Source organism: Leuresthes tenuis, unplaced genomic scaffold, assembly GCF_036924035.1.
Source record: "Leuresthes tenuis unplaced genomic scaffold, fLeuTen1.0.hap1 SCAF_10, whole genome shotgun sequence".
NCBI classification, from domain to species: Eukaryota; Metazoa; Chordata; class Actinopteri; order Atheriniformes; family Atherinopsidae; genus Leuresthes; species Leuresthes tenuis.
Window position 1 is genome coordinate 4,727,183 of NW_027325364.1, and position 19,989 is coordinate 4,747,171.

Consider the following 19,989-nt stretch of genomic DNA (forward strand, 5'->3'; position numbering starts at 1 on the left):
ATTCCTTCTTCTCACTGACAGAAACATGCTCTCAATTTACGATTCAGGTGCTTCCAGTGATTTCTGCCAGCCTTGTTCCTCCACATCATAAATTCCTCTTTATGCTCACTCATCCCACAGGCAGACCAGTTCTTTTGGCCCTCCCTGTTAGAAAATTCCCCCCATGTTGGCAGATTGGAAGGCGTCCAGACTGCCATTAACAGCGATGTGCATACCACGGCGTGCACTGTGAAAAAGCTCTGAATTTAAATAGACAGCAGTGATTGTGCCCTTAGGTACAGATTTGTACTTTTTTTTTTTTTTTTTACAGGTTTTCTATCGGCACTTTAATTTATTCTCTATTCTATAGTGTTGAGTCTGCAGAGCTCCCACTTTCACAGAGTTCATTTTCTCTAAATGCTTCACATGGAGCCACTGGCTTCCAATCTATGTAATGAAGGTTTAATAGCCAATTGGAACATCTCGTATCATTAGCAGCAGTGTTAGTCTCATGCAAAATCTGCCTTTTTTGATAACCAGAGGTGCAATTGTTTGATAGGTGGGTATATGTGATTAGCACCTGCTGTTTAATATATATTCTGTCTTCTCTGGAGCAGGAAATCACATTTTCCCACCTTTCACTTTTCAACACAGTTTGATCTGTTTCAGCTTTGTTAAGTGAACTTCTGGAAATCATCCTCTCAACACCCGCCATGCTTTCCCGTTTCACCGGCTCTGTAATCCATTTTTAAACAAACACTTTTGACCTTGTTTTTTTTTCTGTTATCTGGCACTTAATGATTATCCCAAGCAGTTATTTTTGGTTTCTGCAGAGCCACCGTGGCTCTGACACTTCTCACTACTGGCTGCCTGTCATGTTGCGGGAGCTGAAATTTATTACGCTGGGCTTGTTGTAAGTCACAGAAAAAAAAGCAACATTCAAGTGTCTGAAATGGAAACAGAACACAGAGAAAAGAGCAGATTTAGAGCACAGTTATGTTTGATTATTTTTAAAGAGCAGCACAAAAAATGATCTTCTGTATCTCTGTCATCTTGCGTGTCTTCTTTAACTTTTATTTATTTATTGCAACATTTACTTTTTGCTCACGTTTGATTTGATGGGAGCTCTCCATTGGTGTTGTTCACTGTACGCCATCCATGGCCTTCGAGCCTCCAACACACAACACAGAATTAAAATAGAAGTACTGTTCTCTCTCTGTCTCCTGTAACAGTTGCAACTTGATGAAGATTACATTTGACAGCTGCAATAACACGAAAATATAAATGGAAGTTATTTAGTTGTTTACCACATTCGGTTCATGCATGAACATGGATGGGATTCCAACAACAATATCGGAGAGGTATATTCACTCGAACAATCACACTGCAGAGAACACCACCACTCAAAATATGTTTGTTTTTTTCCATCATGCCCTCTAATACATACTGACAGATTCTTCTTATTTGCATTGACATTTACGTGTTTGCGAAGATTACCAGTGATTGATTGAAGAAGACAGAAAGCATGATTGAGACGGAAACACACTATCAATATAAACAAGTAAATTAGCTGGAGAAAACATTAATAAAATTGTTTTTCTGGTCTTTGTGTGGAATCCACAATATTTACATAAATACAATCAGCATATTTTCACAGTTGGCTTGAGAATTTCCTTTCAATGTAAGCAGCTATGCATATGATATGAGTATTGCAAGCCTATAAATGCTTCCCTAAATGCTTTCATAATGACCCCAGGCTGGGTCTGCTCATCTGAGCAATATCGGTCTTGTGACAAGGATATGTAAGCTGTAATAATGCCTGTCGACATCTCAAGTTGGAAATGTCTTGACTCCATTTTCATTCGAATGATCTGACACTGCTCACGGCCCGACAGCCTGTGTCTTTTTCTTTCTCCTTGTCTGGTCATGTGATCACCCGGTGGGAAGGTAGGGGGTGTCGCTGTGGTAGTTGTAGTCTGGACACACCTTCTGCACCAGCTTGTAGTCGGTGCTGTAGAAGGTGATGAAGATGCAGATGACTTTGAAGGGTTTGGAGCACAACCAGGACACGTGGCTCTGGGTCTGATCCTGCGGACAGCTCTGTGAGGGGTCGTGGGCACACAGTGAGTTCCTGGTGCCTTTCTCCACCTTCTCGTACTCCACCCTGCAGTTGAACAGCTTGGTGTCCTTGGTCTCCAGAGCCGTTTGCTGCTGTTGGTGATGGTGGTGGAACTGCTGGTGCTGCTGGTGGACCTGGAACTCCACAGCCTTCGTCGGGGGAACGAGTCCCACTGAAACGTTGCCTTGACCAGTTGAGTTGTGCCGGAAGTAGACGCTGAAGGTGCCATTGCCATGATCCACGATTTTCCCAGTGATGAGAAGGTTCAGCTTCACCGTCTTGATGTTAGAGTGGAAATCACCCCAACCGAACATCTTCTTAAACTTCCCAGTTTTGACGATGGGTCTTCTTTTTGTCCTCGATCGAGGGTCACGGGGTGCCGAAGTGTTGTAAAGCCATTTCCACTGCTCCTGTTTGGAGTATGAGTCCGCCTCGTCATAGCTCAGATCCAGAGAGGTGAAGTTCTCCTTGTCATAGAGAGTTTGGGACAACAGACGACTGATTGAGACAGCCTTGCTGCTCTCAGTCCAATAGGTCTTTGCCTTGGATTTTGAGCTTTGCCTCAAGTCTGAACTTCCTGAACTCAGTGAATCAGCACTGGGGACCTGGAAGAACAAAGCAACCATCAGTTAGAATTTGCAGCTGGAGAGCAGCCTGAAATCTTACATTTCCATTTGGACTTCATAATTCTCTAGATTAGTTTTCGTTGAGAATTTGAAATCCTTGGCCATGTTGCTACGGTAGTCCAGTAGGGACAAACCAAACACTGGCTCTAGCATTTGGGGATAAGTGGAGGGTGGAAGTTTGTGTCACCAGATGTGACTACATCTTATATCTTGGACCTTTGGGGAAAAAAAGGCTGGCTGACAATTATGCAGACATTGCTGTCAAATTTCGGTATCTGTCTTATATTTTTTTGGGAACTTGAGGTTTTGGTGTGAGGGTGAAATGTGCAAAAAGAGCCACAGTTATGTCCATTTATCTTAGAATCTCTGTCATTTTAGTAATTTTCAGTGGAAAATTGTTATAATGGTTGTTAGAATTATGAATCTTTTCTCTCAAGAGCAACATAGAATACATTTTTATGCTCTTAACAAAAGGGTTATTTTTAACCATGACTGTGTCGCCTCCTAATGCCCGCAATTAAACCTAATCTAATCGCAGGAGCAATTTCGTTCTTTCATTCACCAACATGAAAAGATTTTGTACCTATACCTAAGCAGATTTATATTATAACATCTTCTTTTTTATAATTTTCATGCTGCTATAGCACCAGTTGAAGTTCAGTAAATTTGAGCTGAAATGATTGCAGCTGATATGTTCACGTGTCAACAAAATCTTGTTGCAATTGCACAGGAAAAAATCAGGGTTAAATAGGTCGCTTTTTAGGGTTATTTAACATTTTTACAGTTGATAGGTGGTGAATATCAGGTGAAATTTGAGGGAGGGATAATGGATAGTGAAGAATCTATAGAAAGGAGTTACTGAAGCATTTGCTAAAATCATAAATTTTATTTATCATCAAATCATCTCACAATACGATTAAGCTCTTAGGGCCCGAAGACATCCAGTCACTTATAAGAGCATACATTATTTGAAAAAATGTATACATATATATCCAATTGTTTCACCTTGTATCACAGGCAGGTAGTAAATAAGTTAAGCTGAGAATTGTCAAGTTTCCAATGGAAAGATAGCCATATGTAAGCTCTAAGCTCCCTTTATTTTACATGCCTGGTTGTAATATTTGCCAATAGAAAATGATTGTTTTGCACAAATGAGATGCTGTAGATACCAAAAACTTCTGTCATGCTCTGTGCAACAGATAAACTGCAGTCTCTTCAGAGGTTCAGTTTTTCATATTGCTGTGAAAAATGAGCCTTCTGTGTGGGGAAAAAATGTAACGGGAGCAAAGAAATACCCAGAAACTGCCTTGGGCTCAGAGGGTTAATCCACTAAAGGATCACACCAGTCTCCTAAGGATTTACGTAAATTTTCAAAGCCTGAAAATTGCTTCCATTGCCAATGCTCAGTTTGAGTCCAGGAGTCATAATTGTCCTTATTTAGCCCGGCAAAGAGCAACTTGTATGGACATCAGGTGGTGGATGGGCATCAGGAGATACGAGTGTCATAAATGTTGTTTCCAATCTTACCCTTACATGTTAAAGACATTGTAGAAACTCTAATTAGTCCTTTGCGGTTTTTTTAAGTATTGTCCAGTATCAACTTTCTGTCTCTTTAAATAACCTTGAGTTGGCATGTTCATATTTAGTCTTCTTTGTGCTGAAATCGACTTTCATTGGTGCATTTTTGGCAACAAACAGGACTGAGAAAACACAAACAAATGCAGTTATCCCTCCACACTCACGTCAACACCTATAACAAATGATTTTTTACGTTGTAACTATGTCTCACAGTGTGTGAAACGTCCTAATCAAGATTAAGGGTATTACTGACATATACGTGGAGATGAATGACGAGCGTCTTGGCTGCAGACGTGATCCAACATCAGACTATTACCTGCTGAATGTACCCTGAATGGATGATTGATGGTTCATTCTGTCTCTCCTCTAACAATCACACAGATGAGAGGGGGAAGATTTCCCGCACACCCCGCAGAGGCCCGTGACAGCGATGTCCAGACTGCGGCCGGGCAGCGTGACAGCAGATCTATCTGGTCAAAGCGTTTACATATTGTACTTTCACCCCGCGATCGATGCGCTGAAAATAAGGTCTTTTCTCTTTCAGAAAGTTCGCTGAATGACATTGGTAGTTCTGTAGGTCAGAGCTTTTTGTGATGATCTCGCAGGGTAAACTGTTGCAGGAGTTGTGATCCTTCTCTGAAGTGTGCATTCATTTTGTGCACTCGGCTTCAGAGTGGTGCAGTTTGAAAAGATGGCCTCCAGTTGTTTTGAAGAGGCCTCGATGACGAATGACCTGATGAGAACAAACCGTTTCTGGCACTGTGATCTTTGCCTCCCTGAGCAGCCTGAACGGTCTTTAAATGCAACATGATACAGAGGCAAATCAGAGCGTCTCACATCCAGAAAAGAATTGGACATAGCCAAACGTTTGCAGCCAGTTGGTTTTTATTAAGGATAAAAGAAGAGCTGCAGAACTCCTGGAGCTAAATGTTTGCAGTGACAAGATGAAGAGACGTCTGAATTTAAGCAGTTTCTGTGCTCAGTGGGGCAGTTAAACCAAATTAATGAACACCTCCTTTTGTCTTTCATTGCTGGAAACAAAAGTCTGTCATGTTTCCTGGCTGGTGATGTATTATAAAAAGATAAAGTGAGCGTGAGGATGAGGGGAGACATCCTGTTCAGGATTTATTGGCACTATTATGGTCAAACATAAAGCTCCTTAGGATGTAAAAGTTCAGTGAAAAAGTATGTTATAGATCATCAGCCAGGGAGCTATAAAGCTGATTATGACATTCGAGTTGAGTCTTCATTCTTGGACTTAAGAATATTTCAGGGTTGAAATCATTTAAGTTCTTAATTCTAAAAGTAATATTGGTTAAAATAATAGGATTCGCGTAGAATAAAACAGCAGCTTACTCAATAGTTGCAACAGTGCATAAATGCATCACTGCAAGGTCAAATAATATGTTAAGAAAAAGACGATGACAGAGCAAGTTTAATTTATTTTAGTGATTCCAGTAATTGTAAATGAATAAATTGTCTCCAAATGCTCTTTGTCTGGTAATCCAAACTGTAAAACTAATCTGTTTCTCATGGCTGTTTCTATTCTGAGTTGTTAAAAGGCTGTAGTCTCTAATCATCAAATGAAATATCATTTTGAAAGCGCAGTAATTACTGATGCTTCTCTGTAACTGGGTTTCGGTCTCAGCGGAGTCCCGAAACCAGATCAAGGGATATTAGGGAACAGCTTTGAGCTGGTTTAAATGGCTCTCGGGCTAATCGCTGAAAGTGCGAGTTGGGTTTGTGTTGATACAGCATTTTACCATGTAGACGTGAAGAATATTTTCTAAACAAAACAAATCCAGGCAGAATTCTTTTCATATTACTTTGTAAAGCGTTAAATTCAACTGCCTTGACTTAAAAGAAAAAAATCTAATTAAAAAAAGAGGCCATCCTTTCTGCAACTTCATGTTCGGAATAACTTTTTTCTATCAGAGATGTCACTTGAATCTAATTTTTGGAAAGGTTTTCATAACCATTTTCCTCCAAGATGATCAAATTTTACGCAGCACATCTGAAGTGTGTGCCCAGTCACCATCAGACCTAATTCCCTGTTGTGGGTCTAAGCTCTGCTCTGTTGTCACCAGTGTTATTTGGTTCCCAAACTGTGACATGCAATTAGCTTTCATCTAAAGCACCTGACAGTCTCTGGATTAGAGCACTTGGAGGCACATTGACAGAGACCCCCACTTCACGGATTACAGCCCAACCTGTAATCCAGCCCGGGGAGATTAGGCAGATCAGAGGCAGTCCTGACTAAAGCTACGTTTACATCCGGAACACCCCGACTGATTGCACCAACACTCACAGGGCCAAGATTTACTACTGCTCGGCTGCAAAAGAAACGTGAGCTAGCCACAAAGGGAGTGTGTGTTCGGGGCATGAATGTGCCTGAAAGAGATACCGCAGAGAGAGAAGTGAGAGGAGGGAGGGATGGAACAACAAACATGGCAACGTAAAGGTCAACAGTTACACTTTGATAACTCAGGACTTAACAGTCAGATATTGGCTTGACAATATTAATTGAATATCAGATGAGGACAAACAATATCACCCATGGCTAAAGCTGGAATTAATCTTAAATAAATTGCCTTTATTAATAACTTGAGTCCCACTATGATAGTGGTTCCCACTATGACAACTTTTTGGCTTCCCATTAAGAAATCTCAAACAGTCATTTTTAAATCTTAACATCTTAAAGTGCTATATTCCTTCAAACTATTTAATATATTATTCTTCAGATGTATGTCGTGACCTCTTGTGGTCAACAGCCTCAGATTGAAAACTACTGCCGTGACCAACTATAGCGTTGGTTTCACACGCTGAAGCCTCTCCAATCTAAACCACCAGAACGTTCTTTAATCGTAATTTGTTTTTGGGAAAAATAAAAAAGAAGCACACTGAACTTTTGATCTAAAATGCATGTTTATCGGCTGTAGGAGAGGTCTATGAGGCAGAGGAGGTGATAAACCGAATTAATCAATTAGTTGTAAATTATTCTGCAACCATTTTGACAATCACTTAATTATGCTGTAAAAAGTGAGCTGCACAAATTAAGCTTACTTAATTAGGTAATTTGGACACTTTCACGTAAATTTAAAGTAACTGTCTCTTCTTGAAACTTATTCAGGAAGACACCCACTCAGGTGTGTAAGTCAGCGTTCATCCAGAAAGGTGAACTGGGTGACATGCCAATACTCTGCAAGTATGGCAAAACTCAGAATAGAAAGAGAGAATTTCTGGATGAAAATGTAGGAAATATAAACTAGACATCAAACAGGAGCCATCGTTTTCTAATCATCCAAGCAAGACACAATATTCACAGAAAAAACTAAACTATATATGAGATAAGTACTACAAAAGCTGCATCTCAGGTAATGTTTAAATATTAAAAAAGTAGAAAAGGTTGCGTTGGGACATCATTAATATGAAGGACGACGACATAGAACTGAAGATGCATAGTGTTTGTGTAAATTAACATTAAAGGAAGCAGTTAATATGAACTATCTTATGGAAAGAAATGGTAACACTTTGTTATCTGCGTTTCAGATTTTTTTAAATCAGGCAGCCATTGACTTCCATTGATTCCTGCACAATGTGAATATCTATTAGTAGACTCTTACAGGATAATACTGGAGATTTTTTTGTATTTTTCTTCCTGTCAGCATCTTATTAAAACACCGGAACCAACACTGAGATGATCCCACTAACAAGCGTCGTCTCATTTATCTCGTTCCTCTGTGCCACCGAACTCCACTGTTGTCCACAGACTATTAAAAAACACATCAGTGAGTTGCGTCGTCACACTGGCTGACATGTCTCTTCATTACTGAGAACAAACACACACACAGTAGTTTATTTATCGCACACACACAGGAGCTGGAAATGCTCACACGAGCACCAAATGTCTTTTCATCGTTGACACCATGAAAAATGCAGAACATCTCTGGCTCTAATACTCTAAATTAAATTTCAGTCTGACCTTTTTAGTTTTAGCTGTCTGCATGCATCCAGCAGCACAGAAACAGACAGAAACCAGTAAACAAAAGCTGCATCACAAAAAAGGACAAGTTAGCCACAAATTGCATTCTATTTATATTTAAACTGATTTGAATATGTGTGTTATAAGATAAGCTGGACATCCCTAAAGTTTATACGTGTATGTGCATATAAACAGCAACGGACATGCAATAAACAAAGTCTAATCACATTGGCATGCAAATGCAGCAGGAGAGAAGATGCATTTGTAAAATATACTGTCTATTAAACACTGTCACCATTCAAAGATATTCGAACATTTCTATTGCTGGACTTTCATTTCTTTTTATTTGTCAACTTTTCTTCCTGCAGTATGTTATGCACCCTCTCCAAAAACCTCATTTAACTGTCTGTTAATATTATTCGCAGGTTCAGCTTACGAGGCAGAATCCCTCAACAAGATAAGAGCATCGCCGTGCAGAAGTCCTTTAGGAAACGACTCTCAGATTGCCAGATGCAGAGTACAGGCAGGCTGTTGGACAAACTTAATGCTATCTACTCTTGGCGAGGCTGTGATAAGGCGCAGGCGTCCGCTCTTTGAAACAGGAAGATAAACAACCGCCGGCTTCCCTTGGGAGCTGGGAGGATATTCTATGGGCTGGACCCCCGAACAGCCAACAAATTCCACCTTTAATAGAACCACCGGAGGAGCCAGATGACTCTGCGGTGCGCTTGTACAAAAAACCTTCTGCTGGAGAATGAAAGTGTATGTCAGTTTTCATTTACCTGAATGCTGTTGCTGCTGTGTGGGGAGGATTTGTGGGTGCGACAGTTCCAGTTTTAACAGAATGAAGAGCGACCGAGCTGATAGAAGATTCGGGCTCCCACCCTGCAGTCCTGATTGGGAGCTGTTGGTTCAGAATTTGGCTTCAACGTGCAGATAATTAATGGGGCTGTTGTCCTCTGATAGTTTTTAAAAAGTTTTGAAAAACGAGTACAGCTGATTTTTTTTCTTTGCTTTAACTTTTTCCCTCATCCAGAGAGGCTTAAAGCGTGAGCGGGTTGATCAAACCTGTGACTTCTCATGGCCTCATGAGAATAACCCTATTTTATCCTAATTAGTGACTCTCAATGACAAATACGACTCTTACCAGTCAGAGGTTAAGAAAAGAGACACAGAATATTGGTTTATGAAACGTTGTCTTTCATAATGGTCCTTAAAACAGGAAGGTTGTAAAAGAGGCGCCTTGTGGAGAGTTTTTAAACTGGGCACTTGGGATATGGTTGTAGTCCTAGTCATTTACAGCGAATTTAACTTGTCTAGCCTTGTCAGATCCCCTGTCATCGAGCTAATGGATCAGCTGAGGGAATTTGACACCCACCAAGAGTTTAGGTCTTATACTCCCCAAGTGATATCAAAGTGCTACCTGAGGGGTGTCAGAGATGATGACAAATCACAAAGTGTGTCAAGACATCACAGGCAGCTGTGGATGGAAGTGAGCCCTATCACTGCTGCGCCACTTTCAGAGGCCAGGGCACAATTACTGCCATGACTTCTGAGGAGGATAAATACTGTATCCGGACAGACTGCAGGATAGAAGAGGGGGGCAGTTTTAAGAGGAAGAAGAATTAGAAGGAGGGGGAAAAAAAACTAGCCACCAGTTTTCCAACTTACCCAGAGGAAAAATGCATAATCATATTATTTCACACACGACTTGGTTCAAAGGCGGCCAAAATAAGTTTGTGAGGCTCCCATGGGTCTGTCAATCTGTTGAAGGAGCTGCGGGCGAAAGCTTAGGATGCGCCAAGTACGAAACAATTATGATCATCCCATTAAAGCATGGCGAAGCAATTTGGCAGCCCAGTCTGGAAAAAAAACACTCCCGTCAAGAGATGCTGTGAGATGCTCACACTTCCATGATGTTTTTGTACAGTACATATAAAACACTTAATGATCAGCATTTGTCTTCAGTGTATTATAACAAAAGGGGAACACATGATACTCAATGATGTTGTTCTTGGAGCTGAAGAATCGTTGTTTTCTGTCGATGCAGGACGGGCTCCATAAGTAAAAAAACGAAGGAAGGGGGGTGAAATGATTAGTGCGCTTAGTCAGCTGTGAAATTGAGTTTATGGTTTTCAAGACGGTGAATTCAATTCGATAATGGGTATTAAGTTGTAGAGAATAATTAATAGTAATTGACTTCTTTCCATCACTATGCAAATTAAACACAGATAACACCACAGGAGCTTTTTAAGGCCAGTCAACTTTGCAGGGATTAAGTTTATGGAATTTTTGTCGGAGAGGGGAGTGGCTCCTGCTCTGCTTTGATTGCTTTGTTGACAGATTTATCAGCGGGTGAGGGGTTACTGTCTCTTCAGGGATTAAAGGAATTGGGTTGTCACAAACTGTCAAGGCATCGAGTTTGCAAGCATTCCGCTGTATTTGTCATAATGGGCTCAGGCTGTTCCCCTTCGTCCTGTCAAATAGACTTTTACCGAAGCACATCTGTAAACGGGTGAAATGCAGGGGGGAGGATTGGATGCAAGGTGCTGAGGGAGGAATATTCAGCGGGTGGATTTGTCAAGATGCTGGTTTGGATTTGTGTTCATACAGACATTTGTTAATTCAGCGGGATATTAATAAGTCAGCAAATCCATATGCAAAAATCTGTACGACTGCTCAACTTAAAAACGTGGATTTTTCTCTACTCCAACAAACTAAAACGTGACAGAAAAGGAAGAAAATAGCAAAAAACGTTTTGCCTAAAATTTCCCCACAATCACACATAATCATGAAATTATACATTTCTGCTTGTTTTAGATCCTTGATTTTCTCAGAAATTGTCTGAACATTCCCGTTACACATCATTCACAGTAATCTCCAGTTAAAAATGATATGCAAATACAAAAAGGTCAAATCAAAATGACATTTAACTCACCAGAGAGATGACTGACAGCAGCGCAGCGGCGACCCACAGGCATGTGGTCTTCATACCTCTTTGTGGAGCGTCTCCCCTCATATCTGCTGTCCTTGATCTTCTCGTTTCAGCCCAAAAGAAAACCAAAACAAAAATGAAAGAATCTCCTCCTGACTGACTGAGCCGTTATCAGCTACCGAACTTGAGGAGAAATAAAGAGTGAAGGAGGCAGTCCAGAGGCGAGGTGGCCGATATGAATCTTCTCAAGCTCATTCAGGACGGCTCAGGTGTGTGCTGGCAAAACTGGAGTGTTTTCTGACGCTGTGGTGAGAACTGAGGTGTTTGTACGTCTGATTGTCAGTGTGGAGGGACATTTTATACAAGGAGGGAGGGAGTCGGGGAAGATAGAGAGAGAAATACTCTGAGTGGAGAAAGGGGGAGCAGAGAGGGAGGTTCACATTATCGATTTCTGGGTAGCAACTTTTCTGTTAACATCATCAAGGGCTGACATCTAGTGGCAGTCAGCTGCAGTGGCTTCTTTTCTCTCACTCTGGAAACATCAGCAAATCCAGAGAGACTGAGGAAAAATGTACTTCTTAATGCCTGAATGATCTGTAGTCTGTACTGTGTGCCTCTGCCAGGCAGTTACTGTTGCTTAACTGGAGCTGTTCATAACTAATAACAAGAAGCAGTAAAGTTATTTAATATTTTAGGAAAATAACGGAGCAAATATGTTTAAGTCTTTGGTCAAAATGGGGTTTAAGGACTAACAGATTCTTAAATTCTAATTTTTATAATTTTTTGACCTATTTCAAACAGCGGAAGTGCAGGATATGAAATCTATTCAAAGTCTTAGAAATATGCTGTGAAAAATACCGTGCATCAAGGTGATTTAATATCTTTCATTCACTGATAAAAGCAGCAGAGGCTGTGACATCCTGACTTATCATTAGATCCAGTAAGGAGACCTGATAGCATCTTTCACTCCCTATCCAGGAAATGCCCCCGTCTTTTAAACTCCACACCACCAGTTAGTCTGCAGTGCAGGTGTTATGATGAAAATTAAACTCCTCTCAGATTTGACAAACGCAGCCCTTCACAGCCACAGATATAACCCACAATCCACACAGAGAGATGTTTTTAATCAAAGTGTAAAATCTCATTGGTATGTGCGTCATATGACAGTTTTCTCACTTCATCTCAGTCTGGAAGGAGCCTCAGATGATAGACGAACAGATGTTATCTTCACATGTTTCTTCATACATTTATAGTTTGTAATGTTTCCTCGCATGCTCATCATGGTTAATTAAAGACTGCCACCTCTGGTGTCTTCAGTGGAAGTGATGTGAAAACAAGTCAAAGGTTTGTACAACGCTCCAGCGGTGAAAAACCATCATATTAGATATGTAGAGTTTGCCACTGAGGACGTATCATGACATAAAAGATGGAAAATGTTGTGTTTGTTGTTGTGTACCGTCCGCCTGACCCTTATGTCTGTCTGAATTCTCAGAGTTTTTATCACAGTTGGTTCTGAGTACAGATAAAGTCATTGTAGTGGGTGACTTTAATATTCACATAGATGCTGAAAATGACTAAATATTAACTTTAACTGTCCAAGTGTGCCAGACCTACTCACTCTAATAAGATCACTGATCTTATGCTGATTTATGGCACTGAGAATGTATTTCCTCATAACTCTGTCTTGTCTGACCGTTTTTGATAACTTTTGAGTTGAGTTCACTTTATTTGTTCTACAGAGCATCTGCGAATAAATGTATTTATAGTAGGTGTTTATCAGAGAAAGCTGTGTGAAACTATAAGAGGACAGCTGCCTAAACTTTAATCCCACATAACCCGATCATCTTGTTGACGGCACTACAATTTAAATGCGTACAGCATCGGACAATGTTGCCCCTCTGAAAAAGAAGTTAATCGGTCAGAAGAGGTTGGCTCCTTGGTATAATTTACGGCTTCATGCTTTAAAGCAGACTGCAAGAAAGCTGGAGAGAAAATGGTGTTCCACTAATTTAAAAGACTCTCAATTAGTCTGGAAAGATAGTTTTATGGCATATAAGAAAGCCCTATTTGTTGTGCTTTGGCACTATACAAATAAAACTGAATTTTAAATTTCAGATAAACTGTTAACTGACGGTCTTTTAACTTTATTTTGTTTTTTACATTGTACTTGCATAAGTAGAACATCTCTTAATGGTCTTAAGAGGAGACTCTTACATCCGGTAAAACCATCCTGAGCTCTTGTGGAAACTGGAAGACTGTAGACAAAGTGTCGTCCAGTTAAAAATCTCATAGTTTATGATGAAAATAAACTCCTGCAGAAGCAGGTCATGAATTACAAACTGCATTAAATAGATTAGTATGTTCACCGGAAAGCACAAACACATTTTAATATTTATTCATTTTTGATATTTTCATAAGATTTGCTGACAATGACAAAAACACCTAAAGTTTGTCTTCTAAAATATGCCTTTTAATCACTTTTCCTCTGTTTACAATGTATTTCTTGCTCAATATTGTGGTAGCGAGTCTTGGTTTGAGAGCACATGACTTTCCACTGTTAGAGCTTTTTGTGAGCTGCTGAAAGAGCTACGAGTTTGGTTTTACTTTTGCTTTTGGACTGAGATTCTGCTGCTTTTGTGCAACACCTGATGCATGATTGTGAACTGCACCGGCGTATTTTAGTCACCCGTTAAAAGAAAGAAAACAGAAATGACTCCGTGACTTTGTATTTGTGAGTTTACAACCGTGTCCGCATTTATTTTCAGTAAGTCTTTCCATACATACAAACAACCTGTACAAACGGTCGAGTCTTCATCTTTTTCTGCTTCTTTTTTCGTTCCCCCTTTTTTTTTTTTGTTTGTCACAACATACAACTTGCATGATAACAACAATCAGCAATATCATCATACACCCACTTTGCAATATTCAAACTAACATTTTCTGTGCAATACAAAATAAATGTACACATACTTTCGATTTTTTTTCCCAATAAAAAAAAAAGAAAAAAGTTGCGGTTATTTACAAATCCCACGAGAAAAAAAGTAAACATTCTCCACACCAGTTTGCTTTTACACTGAACTCAGCAGAAGCATGTTCTCCTATTATTAACATATTGTATAGATCATTTGTACAGTTGTTTTTTTTTCCTATACGTCATGTCCTTGTAGTGTGACTGAGCACCTATGACACGGTTACTACATGAGAAATTAGTATAAACTGATTATATTTCCCTACATGACCTCAACAGAAAAGATAAATTGAGTGTTTTATGTCTCGGCTGCTGTAGTGTTTGACGTTTTGCCCGTTCAAGTATCACAAACAGGACAGTTAGTTGTTGTCAGTAAGGCAGAAATTATATTTGCACGATGTGAATGGCTTCATTTGTTTTCTATTAGTTAATGCAAAACGTTTCCAGAATGTGAATTACTGTAGGTAAACATTTTCAAAATTCTCAGTCTGAATTTGAATATAATCATGAGAGCAGGTGACTAAAAGAAAAAAAACACCACCTGCTGACTTTCGTAGTTGCATCTGGGCAGAAATGAAATGATAACACCAGACGAAATCTACAAACCACAAATAAAAGTACTTGACTACAACCAAAAACCTCTCCTGTAAGAAATAAAATCTATACATATATTTACTTGAGATTCACTCCTGTTTTTGTTGAATGTGACACATTTAATCACGATTTCCAGTCGCGGTCGTTTCTTTCCCTTTGCACGTCCTCGTGTTCATCTGCTGTATGGTTCTGTTTGTGGAAGAGGCAGTGTTTTATGGCAATAGAAGGTAGAAGTCACATGTGCATATCATGCTGCACTAATATAGTGCAATGTAGTGCCTGAAACAAAGCAAGAGTGGAGGCAAACATGGCAGGCAGTAGTTTCCATGAACGACTGATTGCAGGCTTCTCCTCCATCAGCATCATACAGATCAGTTTATCCCACAAACACAGGCCTGAGTGCCTCTGAATCAAGCAGAAAAAAAAGAGAAGAAATGCCTCCCTTTTGTTCAAGACTGGAAAAGAGATTTGAGTCAAAACCCAGTTGAGGATTGAGAAAAAGGAATCCAAACCTTTTGATGGAGATTTTCCCCTCCCTCTTCCTCTTCCCTGCGGTGACTTTTGGCAACGTACAAACCGTCAGAGCATCCAAAGCCTCGAGCTACTCAGCATTTTCAGGGACAAGCAGAAAAAGCGTGGGGGGAAGAGTTGAAGCTTTTGCTGCCATATTCACAGACAGAAGCAGAGCTGGGCCTGTCTTCGGCACCCATCCTCTCCTGTGTCTTAAACAAGTCAGTAATATGGGACATCAAAGAAGAATAAAATGTAAAAAAAGGGCGCTGGAGGTCATGAAGGCTCTGGCAAAATAAAATATTTAAAAAACAACAAGGAAAAAGGAATGAACAGAGCTGGACTTGAACTGGCTAAACCCCACCAGTGTCTTAGCTAAGAGGATTTTCTGTAATGTCTCCGCTCTGTAACGTGTCCATTCACGCTGCAAACATCCATGTCCCACACTGTAAAGTAAGATGAAGCAGGTCTCTATGACAGGTGAGGTGCTCGGCGAAGCGCCTGTCGGAGGACTACATGTCCGTGTCCCCGTCGTAGGCGAGAGTCAGAGGTTTTAGTCGGTTGTTTTGCTGCCTCTGTCTCTGAGGTCTCTTTGGCTTTTTGCTGTGTGAAGATTAAAACAAAGTTAGAGCGATACTACTTGAGCGGCCACACTTGTCATGACTTCACATGCTGCAGGTGTTGGGTATATGTGGGTGTGATCATGAAACACAAAAATGCGGGAGGAAAGGGTCAAAGCAGCTGTGAGGATGTTACAGCGGGAGAGGAAAGCCGATTTGAGGGTTTTAAAAGTGAACTAACTCAATTTGCAGATTTAATGTCAGTAGTTGAACTTCCCATTGACCCCTAATCTCAGAGGGTTGATCACCACACACATTAAACATAAGACTCACATAGTTTTTCATCTTCATTAGCAGCCGACAGATGAACAAACAGAGCAGCAAAACCAGCAACAGGCGTGTTTTTTAGGCCAATAAGGTTAGAAATATCAGTGTCAGAGGATTCTGTCCAGCTTTTCTCCTCTTCCTGTGCTGTTAGTAAGGTGTGCATGTTAGGAACTGCGGTGCAACATGGATGCTGCATATCTTCTTGCTCTAATGCCTCGTCCACTAAAGATTTTGGTTCACGAAAACTAATCTTTTGAAATATTCCGTCCAGGATTAAGGTATTTAAAATGGTATAACTGTGTTGTCATTGTGGATAGTGGAACCAGAGGTTCTAAACACACTTCCAAAACCCCAACTTTCCCAAAGAAGAAGAAGAAGAAACTACAATAAGGGTATTAGGTACTAGATAGATTATATATACAATATTTGTGTATGTGGTACAATATTAAATATTACTTTGTTTCCAAGGTGGGTGATAAAGCACAAAGTGAAAGATATTCTTATCACGGACGGCTTGCACTCACCATCCTGTCCTCATATTTATTTATAATTATTTATCATATAATAAATCCCACATTTATTCGGTGGAACCTATGTGAACAAACATGATTCTTCCCCTCAACTCTTCCTACTGCTGGATTAAATGAGCATTAAATCACAGAATTCAGTCACAGATGCTGAAAAGACTTCTACAAAGGATAAACAGAGCCTGTGAGTGATTTCCAGGTCACAATCACAAAGACGGAGGAGAGAGGAGACAAGAAGGCTGAAATTTGAAATTCAACAGATGAAATGAGACTTTTGAGTTTGGCTTGCTATGGCAGACTGTGCACTGATCTCCCCCTTTGTTCACATGGCAACAACAAACGGACAAGATGGTGCTGGAGCCAACCAAATGTTCATTTACTCACCAACTATACTGAGGAACGGCGTTGTCATAATGTGCTGTAAAGGGCATTCTACAAAGTCCAACACAGAACCCTTCGCCAAACCTGATGGTTCTGGATCCGATGTGGACGAGGCCTGGAACTTTTTTCCCTTTTTTCTTGCATTCATGAATCAACTTGTTATTATTTCACGGCACCATCCATCCAGCTAATCTAGAATGGTGCAGGTGCTTCCTTTTTCATTTAATCTAATGTAAAAATGCTGGAAATTATTATTATTATAAATCAATTTGTTTGTTTTCATCATGGAGAAGCCTCCCCAGACCCCAGATAATAACCAGGTGCTCACATGAGTTATTTATCTTAGTGAGAACCACAATCTTGGTCTTGGAGGAAACACCATCCAATCAATGGGTTTGTTGGATTTTAAGACGGCTTTGAATAGAAATGTGACTTGAACTCCCATTTTACTGGTTAAATTGAGGAAATTTCAAAATAACGTTTGACACTGAACCCACGCAGCTGATTTGCAGTCTTGAGTTAAAGAATAAAGTTTGCTTAAACCTTTTCTTCTCATTTAAATTCCCTGAAAAGAAGAAAACTAGGATGACTTTCTGGCTTTCTTCGCTGCATATGGCTCTCAGCAACGACCTCCTACCGAGGACAAAAGTTTCTTCTTTTGAAAAATGGCAGCTTTTTTGTGAGATGGGTGGCTCAGTTATTGAGTTCTTCAAAAAATTATACATCAAGCTTTGGATACTCGGATAATACTTGATAGTTGGATTAAATCATTTTTGGTTTTGATCTTTTCTTGAGACTTGTTCCCAGCAAGAAAAACATTGACATTATTTCTAACAGCTTTGAACCGAACTGAGTGTGACACCTAAAAACGACTCTAAACCTGTGAGAAACAGCACATTTTACACACAGACAGATTACTTTCTCTGTGGGGAGAAAACTGTCTTGAGAGTATCAACTACAGTCTCTGCAAAGAGGGTACAAAGAGTGTAAGAACTACTGACAAATGACTAAGGATCACTATGAAAGCATTTAAGGTATAAGAGGTAACATGAAGGCTAACCCCGCACACATGCAAAGACAACGTCTCCTCCAGGAGAAAAAGGGACCTTTAGTGGAAGAAGTGAACATTTCTAGTTTTCTCTGAGCTGTCAGAGCTGCAGGATTCATGTCTAAAGCAATAAGGTGTTCAATGTTCAGAAGCATCCTCTGGAGTGTGAAAGACAGTAAAGATAATATTTGCTTGTCCTCATTATCAAATTTCTGTTACTCAGATGTTTTATCAGCCAGCAAGAGAGTCCAGTTAATACTTCTGAACAGGTAAAAGTTCCTCCTCTCACAGAGCAGGGAGGGGTGATGCCACACTCTCTTGAATATCAGCAAGCCTTAAAAAGAAGCGTCTGTTAATTTGCTGAAGACGATCAGATGAGCAGTTTAATTTAGATTATTTGCTCGAAGAAAAGTTGGCATACGAAACATCAGCAAACCTTAAACAAGCAGCCGCAACGTTTCACTTGTCTATTCCATCTGTTCACAAAGCTGTTGTGTGTTGTGTTAATTAATCCGCTGATGATGCTGCACAAGTTTGCCTTTTACTACTTCTTAAAGTTAACAGTGACGGACCATGTTTTATCCCAAATCCCAAAAATAATCAGTGTCATATTATTTGAAGTCATGAAAGTAAATGTTTTGGTTGTTTAGGCAGAAAATTAACAAGGTGGAAAAAAGGGAGTATTTCTGCTTTTGGCCACAAGGGGGGAGTGTTGCATCATGCTGTAGATTTAAACTTGATTTGTGGCACAGACATACATCCCTGCAGTTCATTTTCACATGTCTGCCTCATATTAGCGTCTCTCTTGAGTTCCCTGTTATTCTGCTTGTGTTTTGACTGATCCACATAACAAAGCATTTAAATCAACTTATAGTAAGTTAACAGCTACGATGACACATTCCTGTGGGGATACATATTGTAAAAGCAGAGTATTATGTTTGTGCCAACACAGTGCCATTACAACTTTACTTTGTATGAATACACAATGGATGAAACTGACATAATTCTGAAATTACTAACTTAATAATCATTACATTAGAGGTTTTGAGTTTTTCAAAGGGAACTTATGCTACGCTAATATATAGAGAGGGATCGAAGTATATTACTTCTCTACACTAGAAAAACGTCTAGTTTCATCCTAATATGAAGAGTGTATCTCTGCATGAATTGATCCTTTTTTTGGTATTCATATTACAACAAAAACTAGAGCACACTGATGTGCTCACACAGCCCCAAAATGGTAAGCTGTTGCTTATTCTGCTTTATCTTCTAACAATATAACATTTATGAATCGTCAGGCCATTATTTAAAAGATGTAGATGTGATTTTTACGCGCAAGTATTCACACATAAACCAAAATGAATGGAAATCAACGAGTTTCTGTTTCAGTTCTGATAATAAAACGTTACATTTCGATATGTATCTGGGATTCATTTAGTTTTAAAGTGTAACTCTCAGGTTAACAGTGTGCCTTACAATAGCATTTACAGATGCTTTAGTATCAGGGTTTTGTAGACTTAGATAAAACAAAGCTCTGCGGTTACATTGCATGGTTTAACATTTAACAAGAGTCCTGAACTGGGCCGGTCCTCCACTGCTTTCCCGCAAACCAACGACTCATTTATCTCTGGATGATATTTGTCCTTTTTTGCCATTTTTTTTTACAACTATCACGCTCTTAAACTCTAGATTGTGGTCTGTTTTGTGGATTTGTGTTTTCAATCTCCTCAGCAACAAAATTCCTGTGTGAATCGACATTATTGATGAACTAAAAGTGTATAAAAATCTGATATAAAACATTGTTAATGTTATTGTAAAGCACACGCAGGCAGGCATCTACACTTTAAATCACGCT

At 39.7% G+C, this 19,989-nt stretch overlaps 2 protein-coding genes across 2 annotated transcripts in view; both read right to left on the bottom strand.

Moving 5' to 3' along the window:
* Nucleotides 1-1,027: 1,027 nt before the first annotated feature.
* On the bottom strand, nucleotides 1,028-11,684 carry LOC140315997 (neurexophilin-1). Its single transcript, XM_072393640.1, has 2 exons — nucleotides 11,223-11,684; nucleotides 1,028-2,703 (listed from the first exon to the last, which is right to left on the bottom strand). The coding sequence occupies exons 1-2, from the start codon at nucleotides 11,301-11,303 to the stop codon at nucleotides 1,912-1,914; spliced, it is 873 nt and encodes a 290-aa protein (XP_072249741.1). The 5' UTR covers nucleotides 11,304-11,684; the 3' UTR covers nucleotides 1,028-1,911.
* Nucleotides 11,685-13,947: 2,263 nt separating this feature from the next.
* Nucleotides 13,948-19,989, bottom strand: part of thsd7ab (thrombospondin, type I, domain containing 7Ab) — a 172,157-nt gene continuing 166,115 nt past the window's right edge. Inside the window, exon 29 of the mRNA XM_072393679.1 lies at nucleotides 13,948-15,894. Coding sequence (XP_072249780.1) covers nucleotides 15,804-15,894 — 91 coding nt within the window. The 3' untranslated portion in view covers nucleotides 13,948-15,803. The remainder of the gene's footprint in view (nucleotides 15,895-19,989) is intronic.

Excerpts from the sequence above, each read along its gene's own strand:
- LOC140315997 (XM_072393640.1), bottom strand. The coding sequence starts at position 11,303 with ATGAGGGGAGACGCTCCACAAAGAGGTATGAAGACCACATGCCTGTGG. Across the intron at positions 2,704-11,222 it reads TGCTGTCAGTCATCTCTCTG|GTCCCCAGTGCTGATTCACT; the intron begins GTGAGTTAAATG and ends TTGTTCTTCCAG.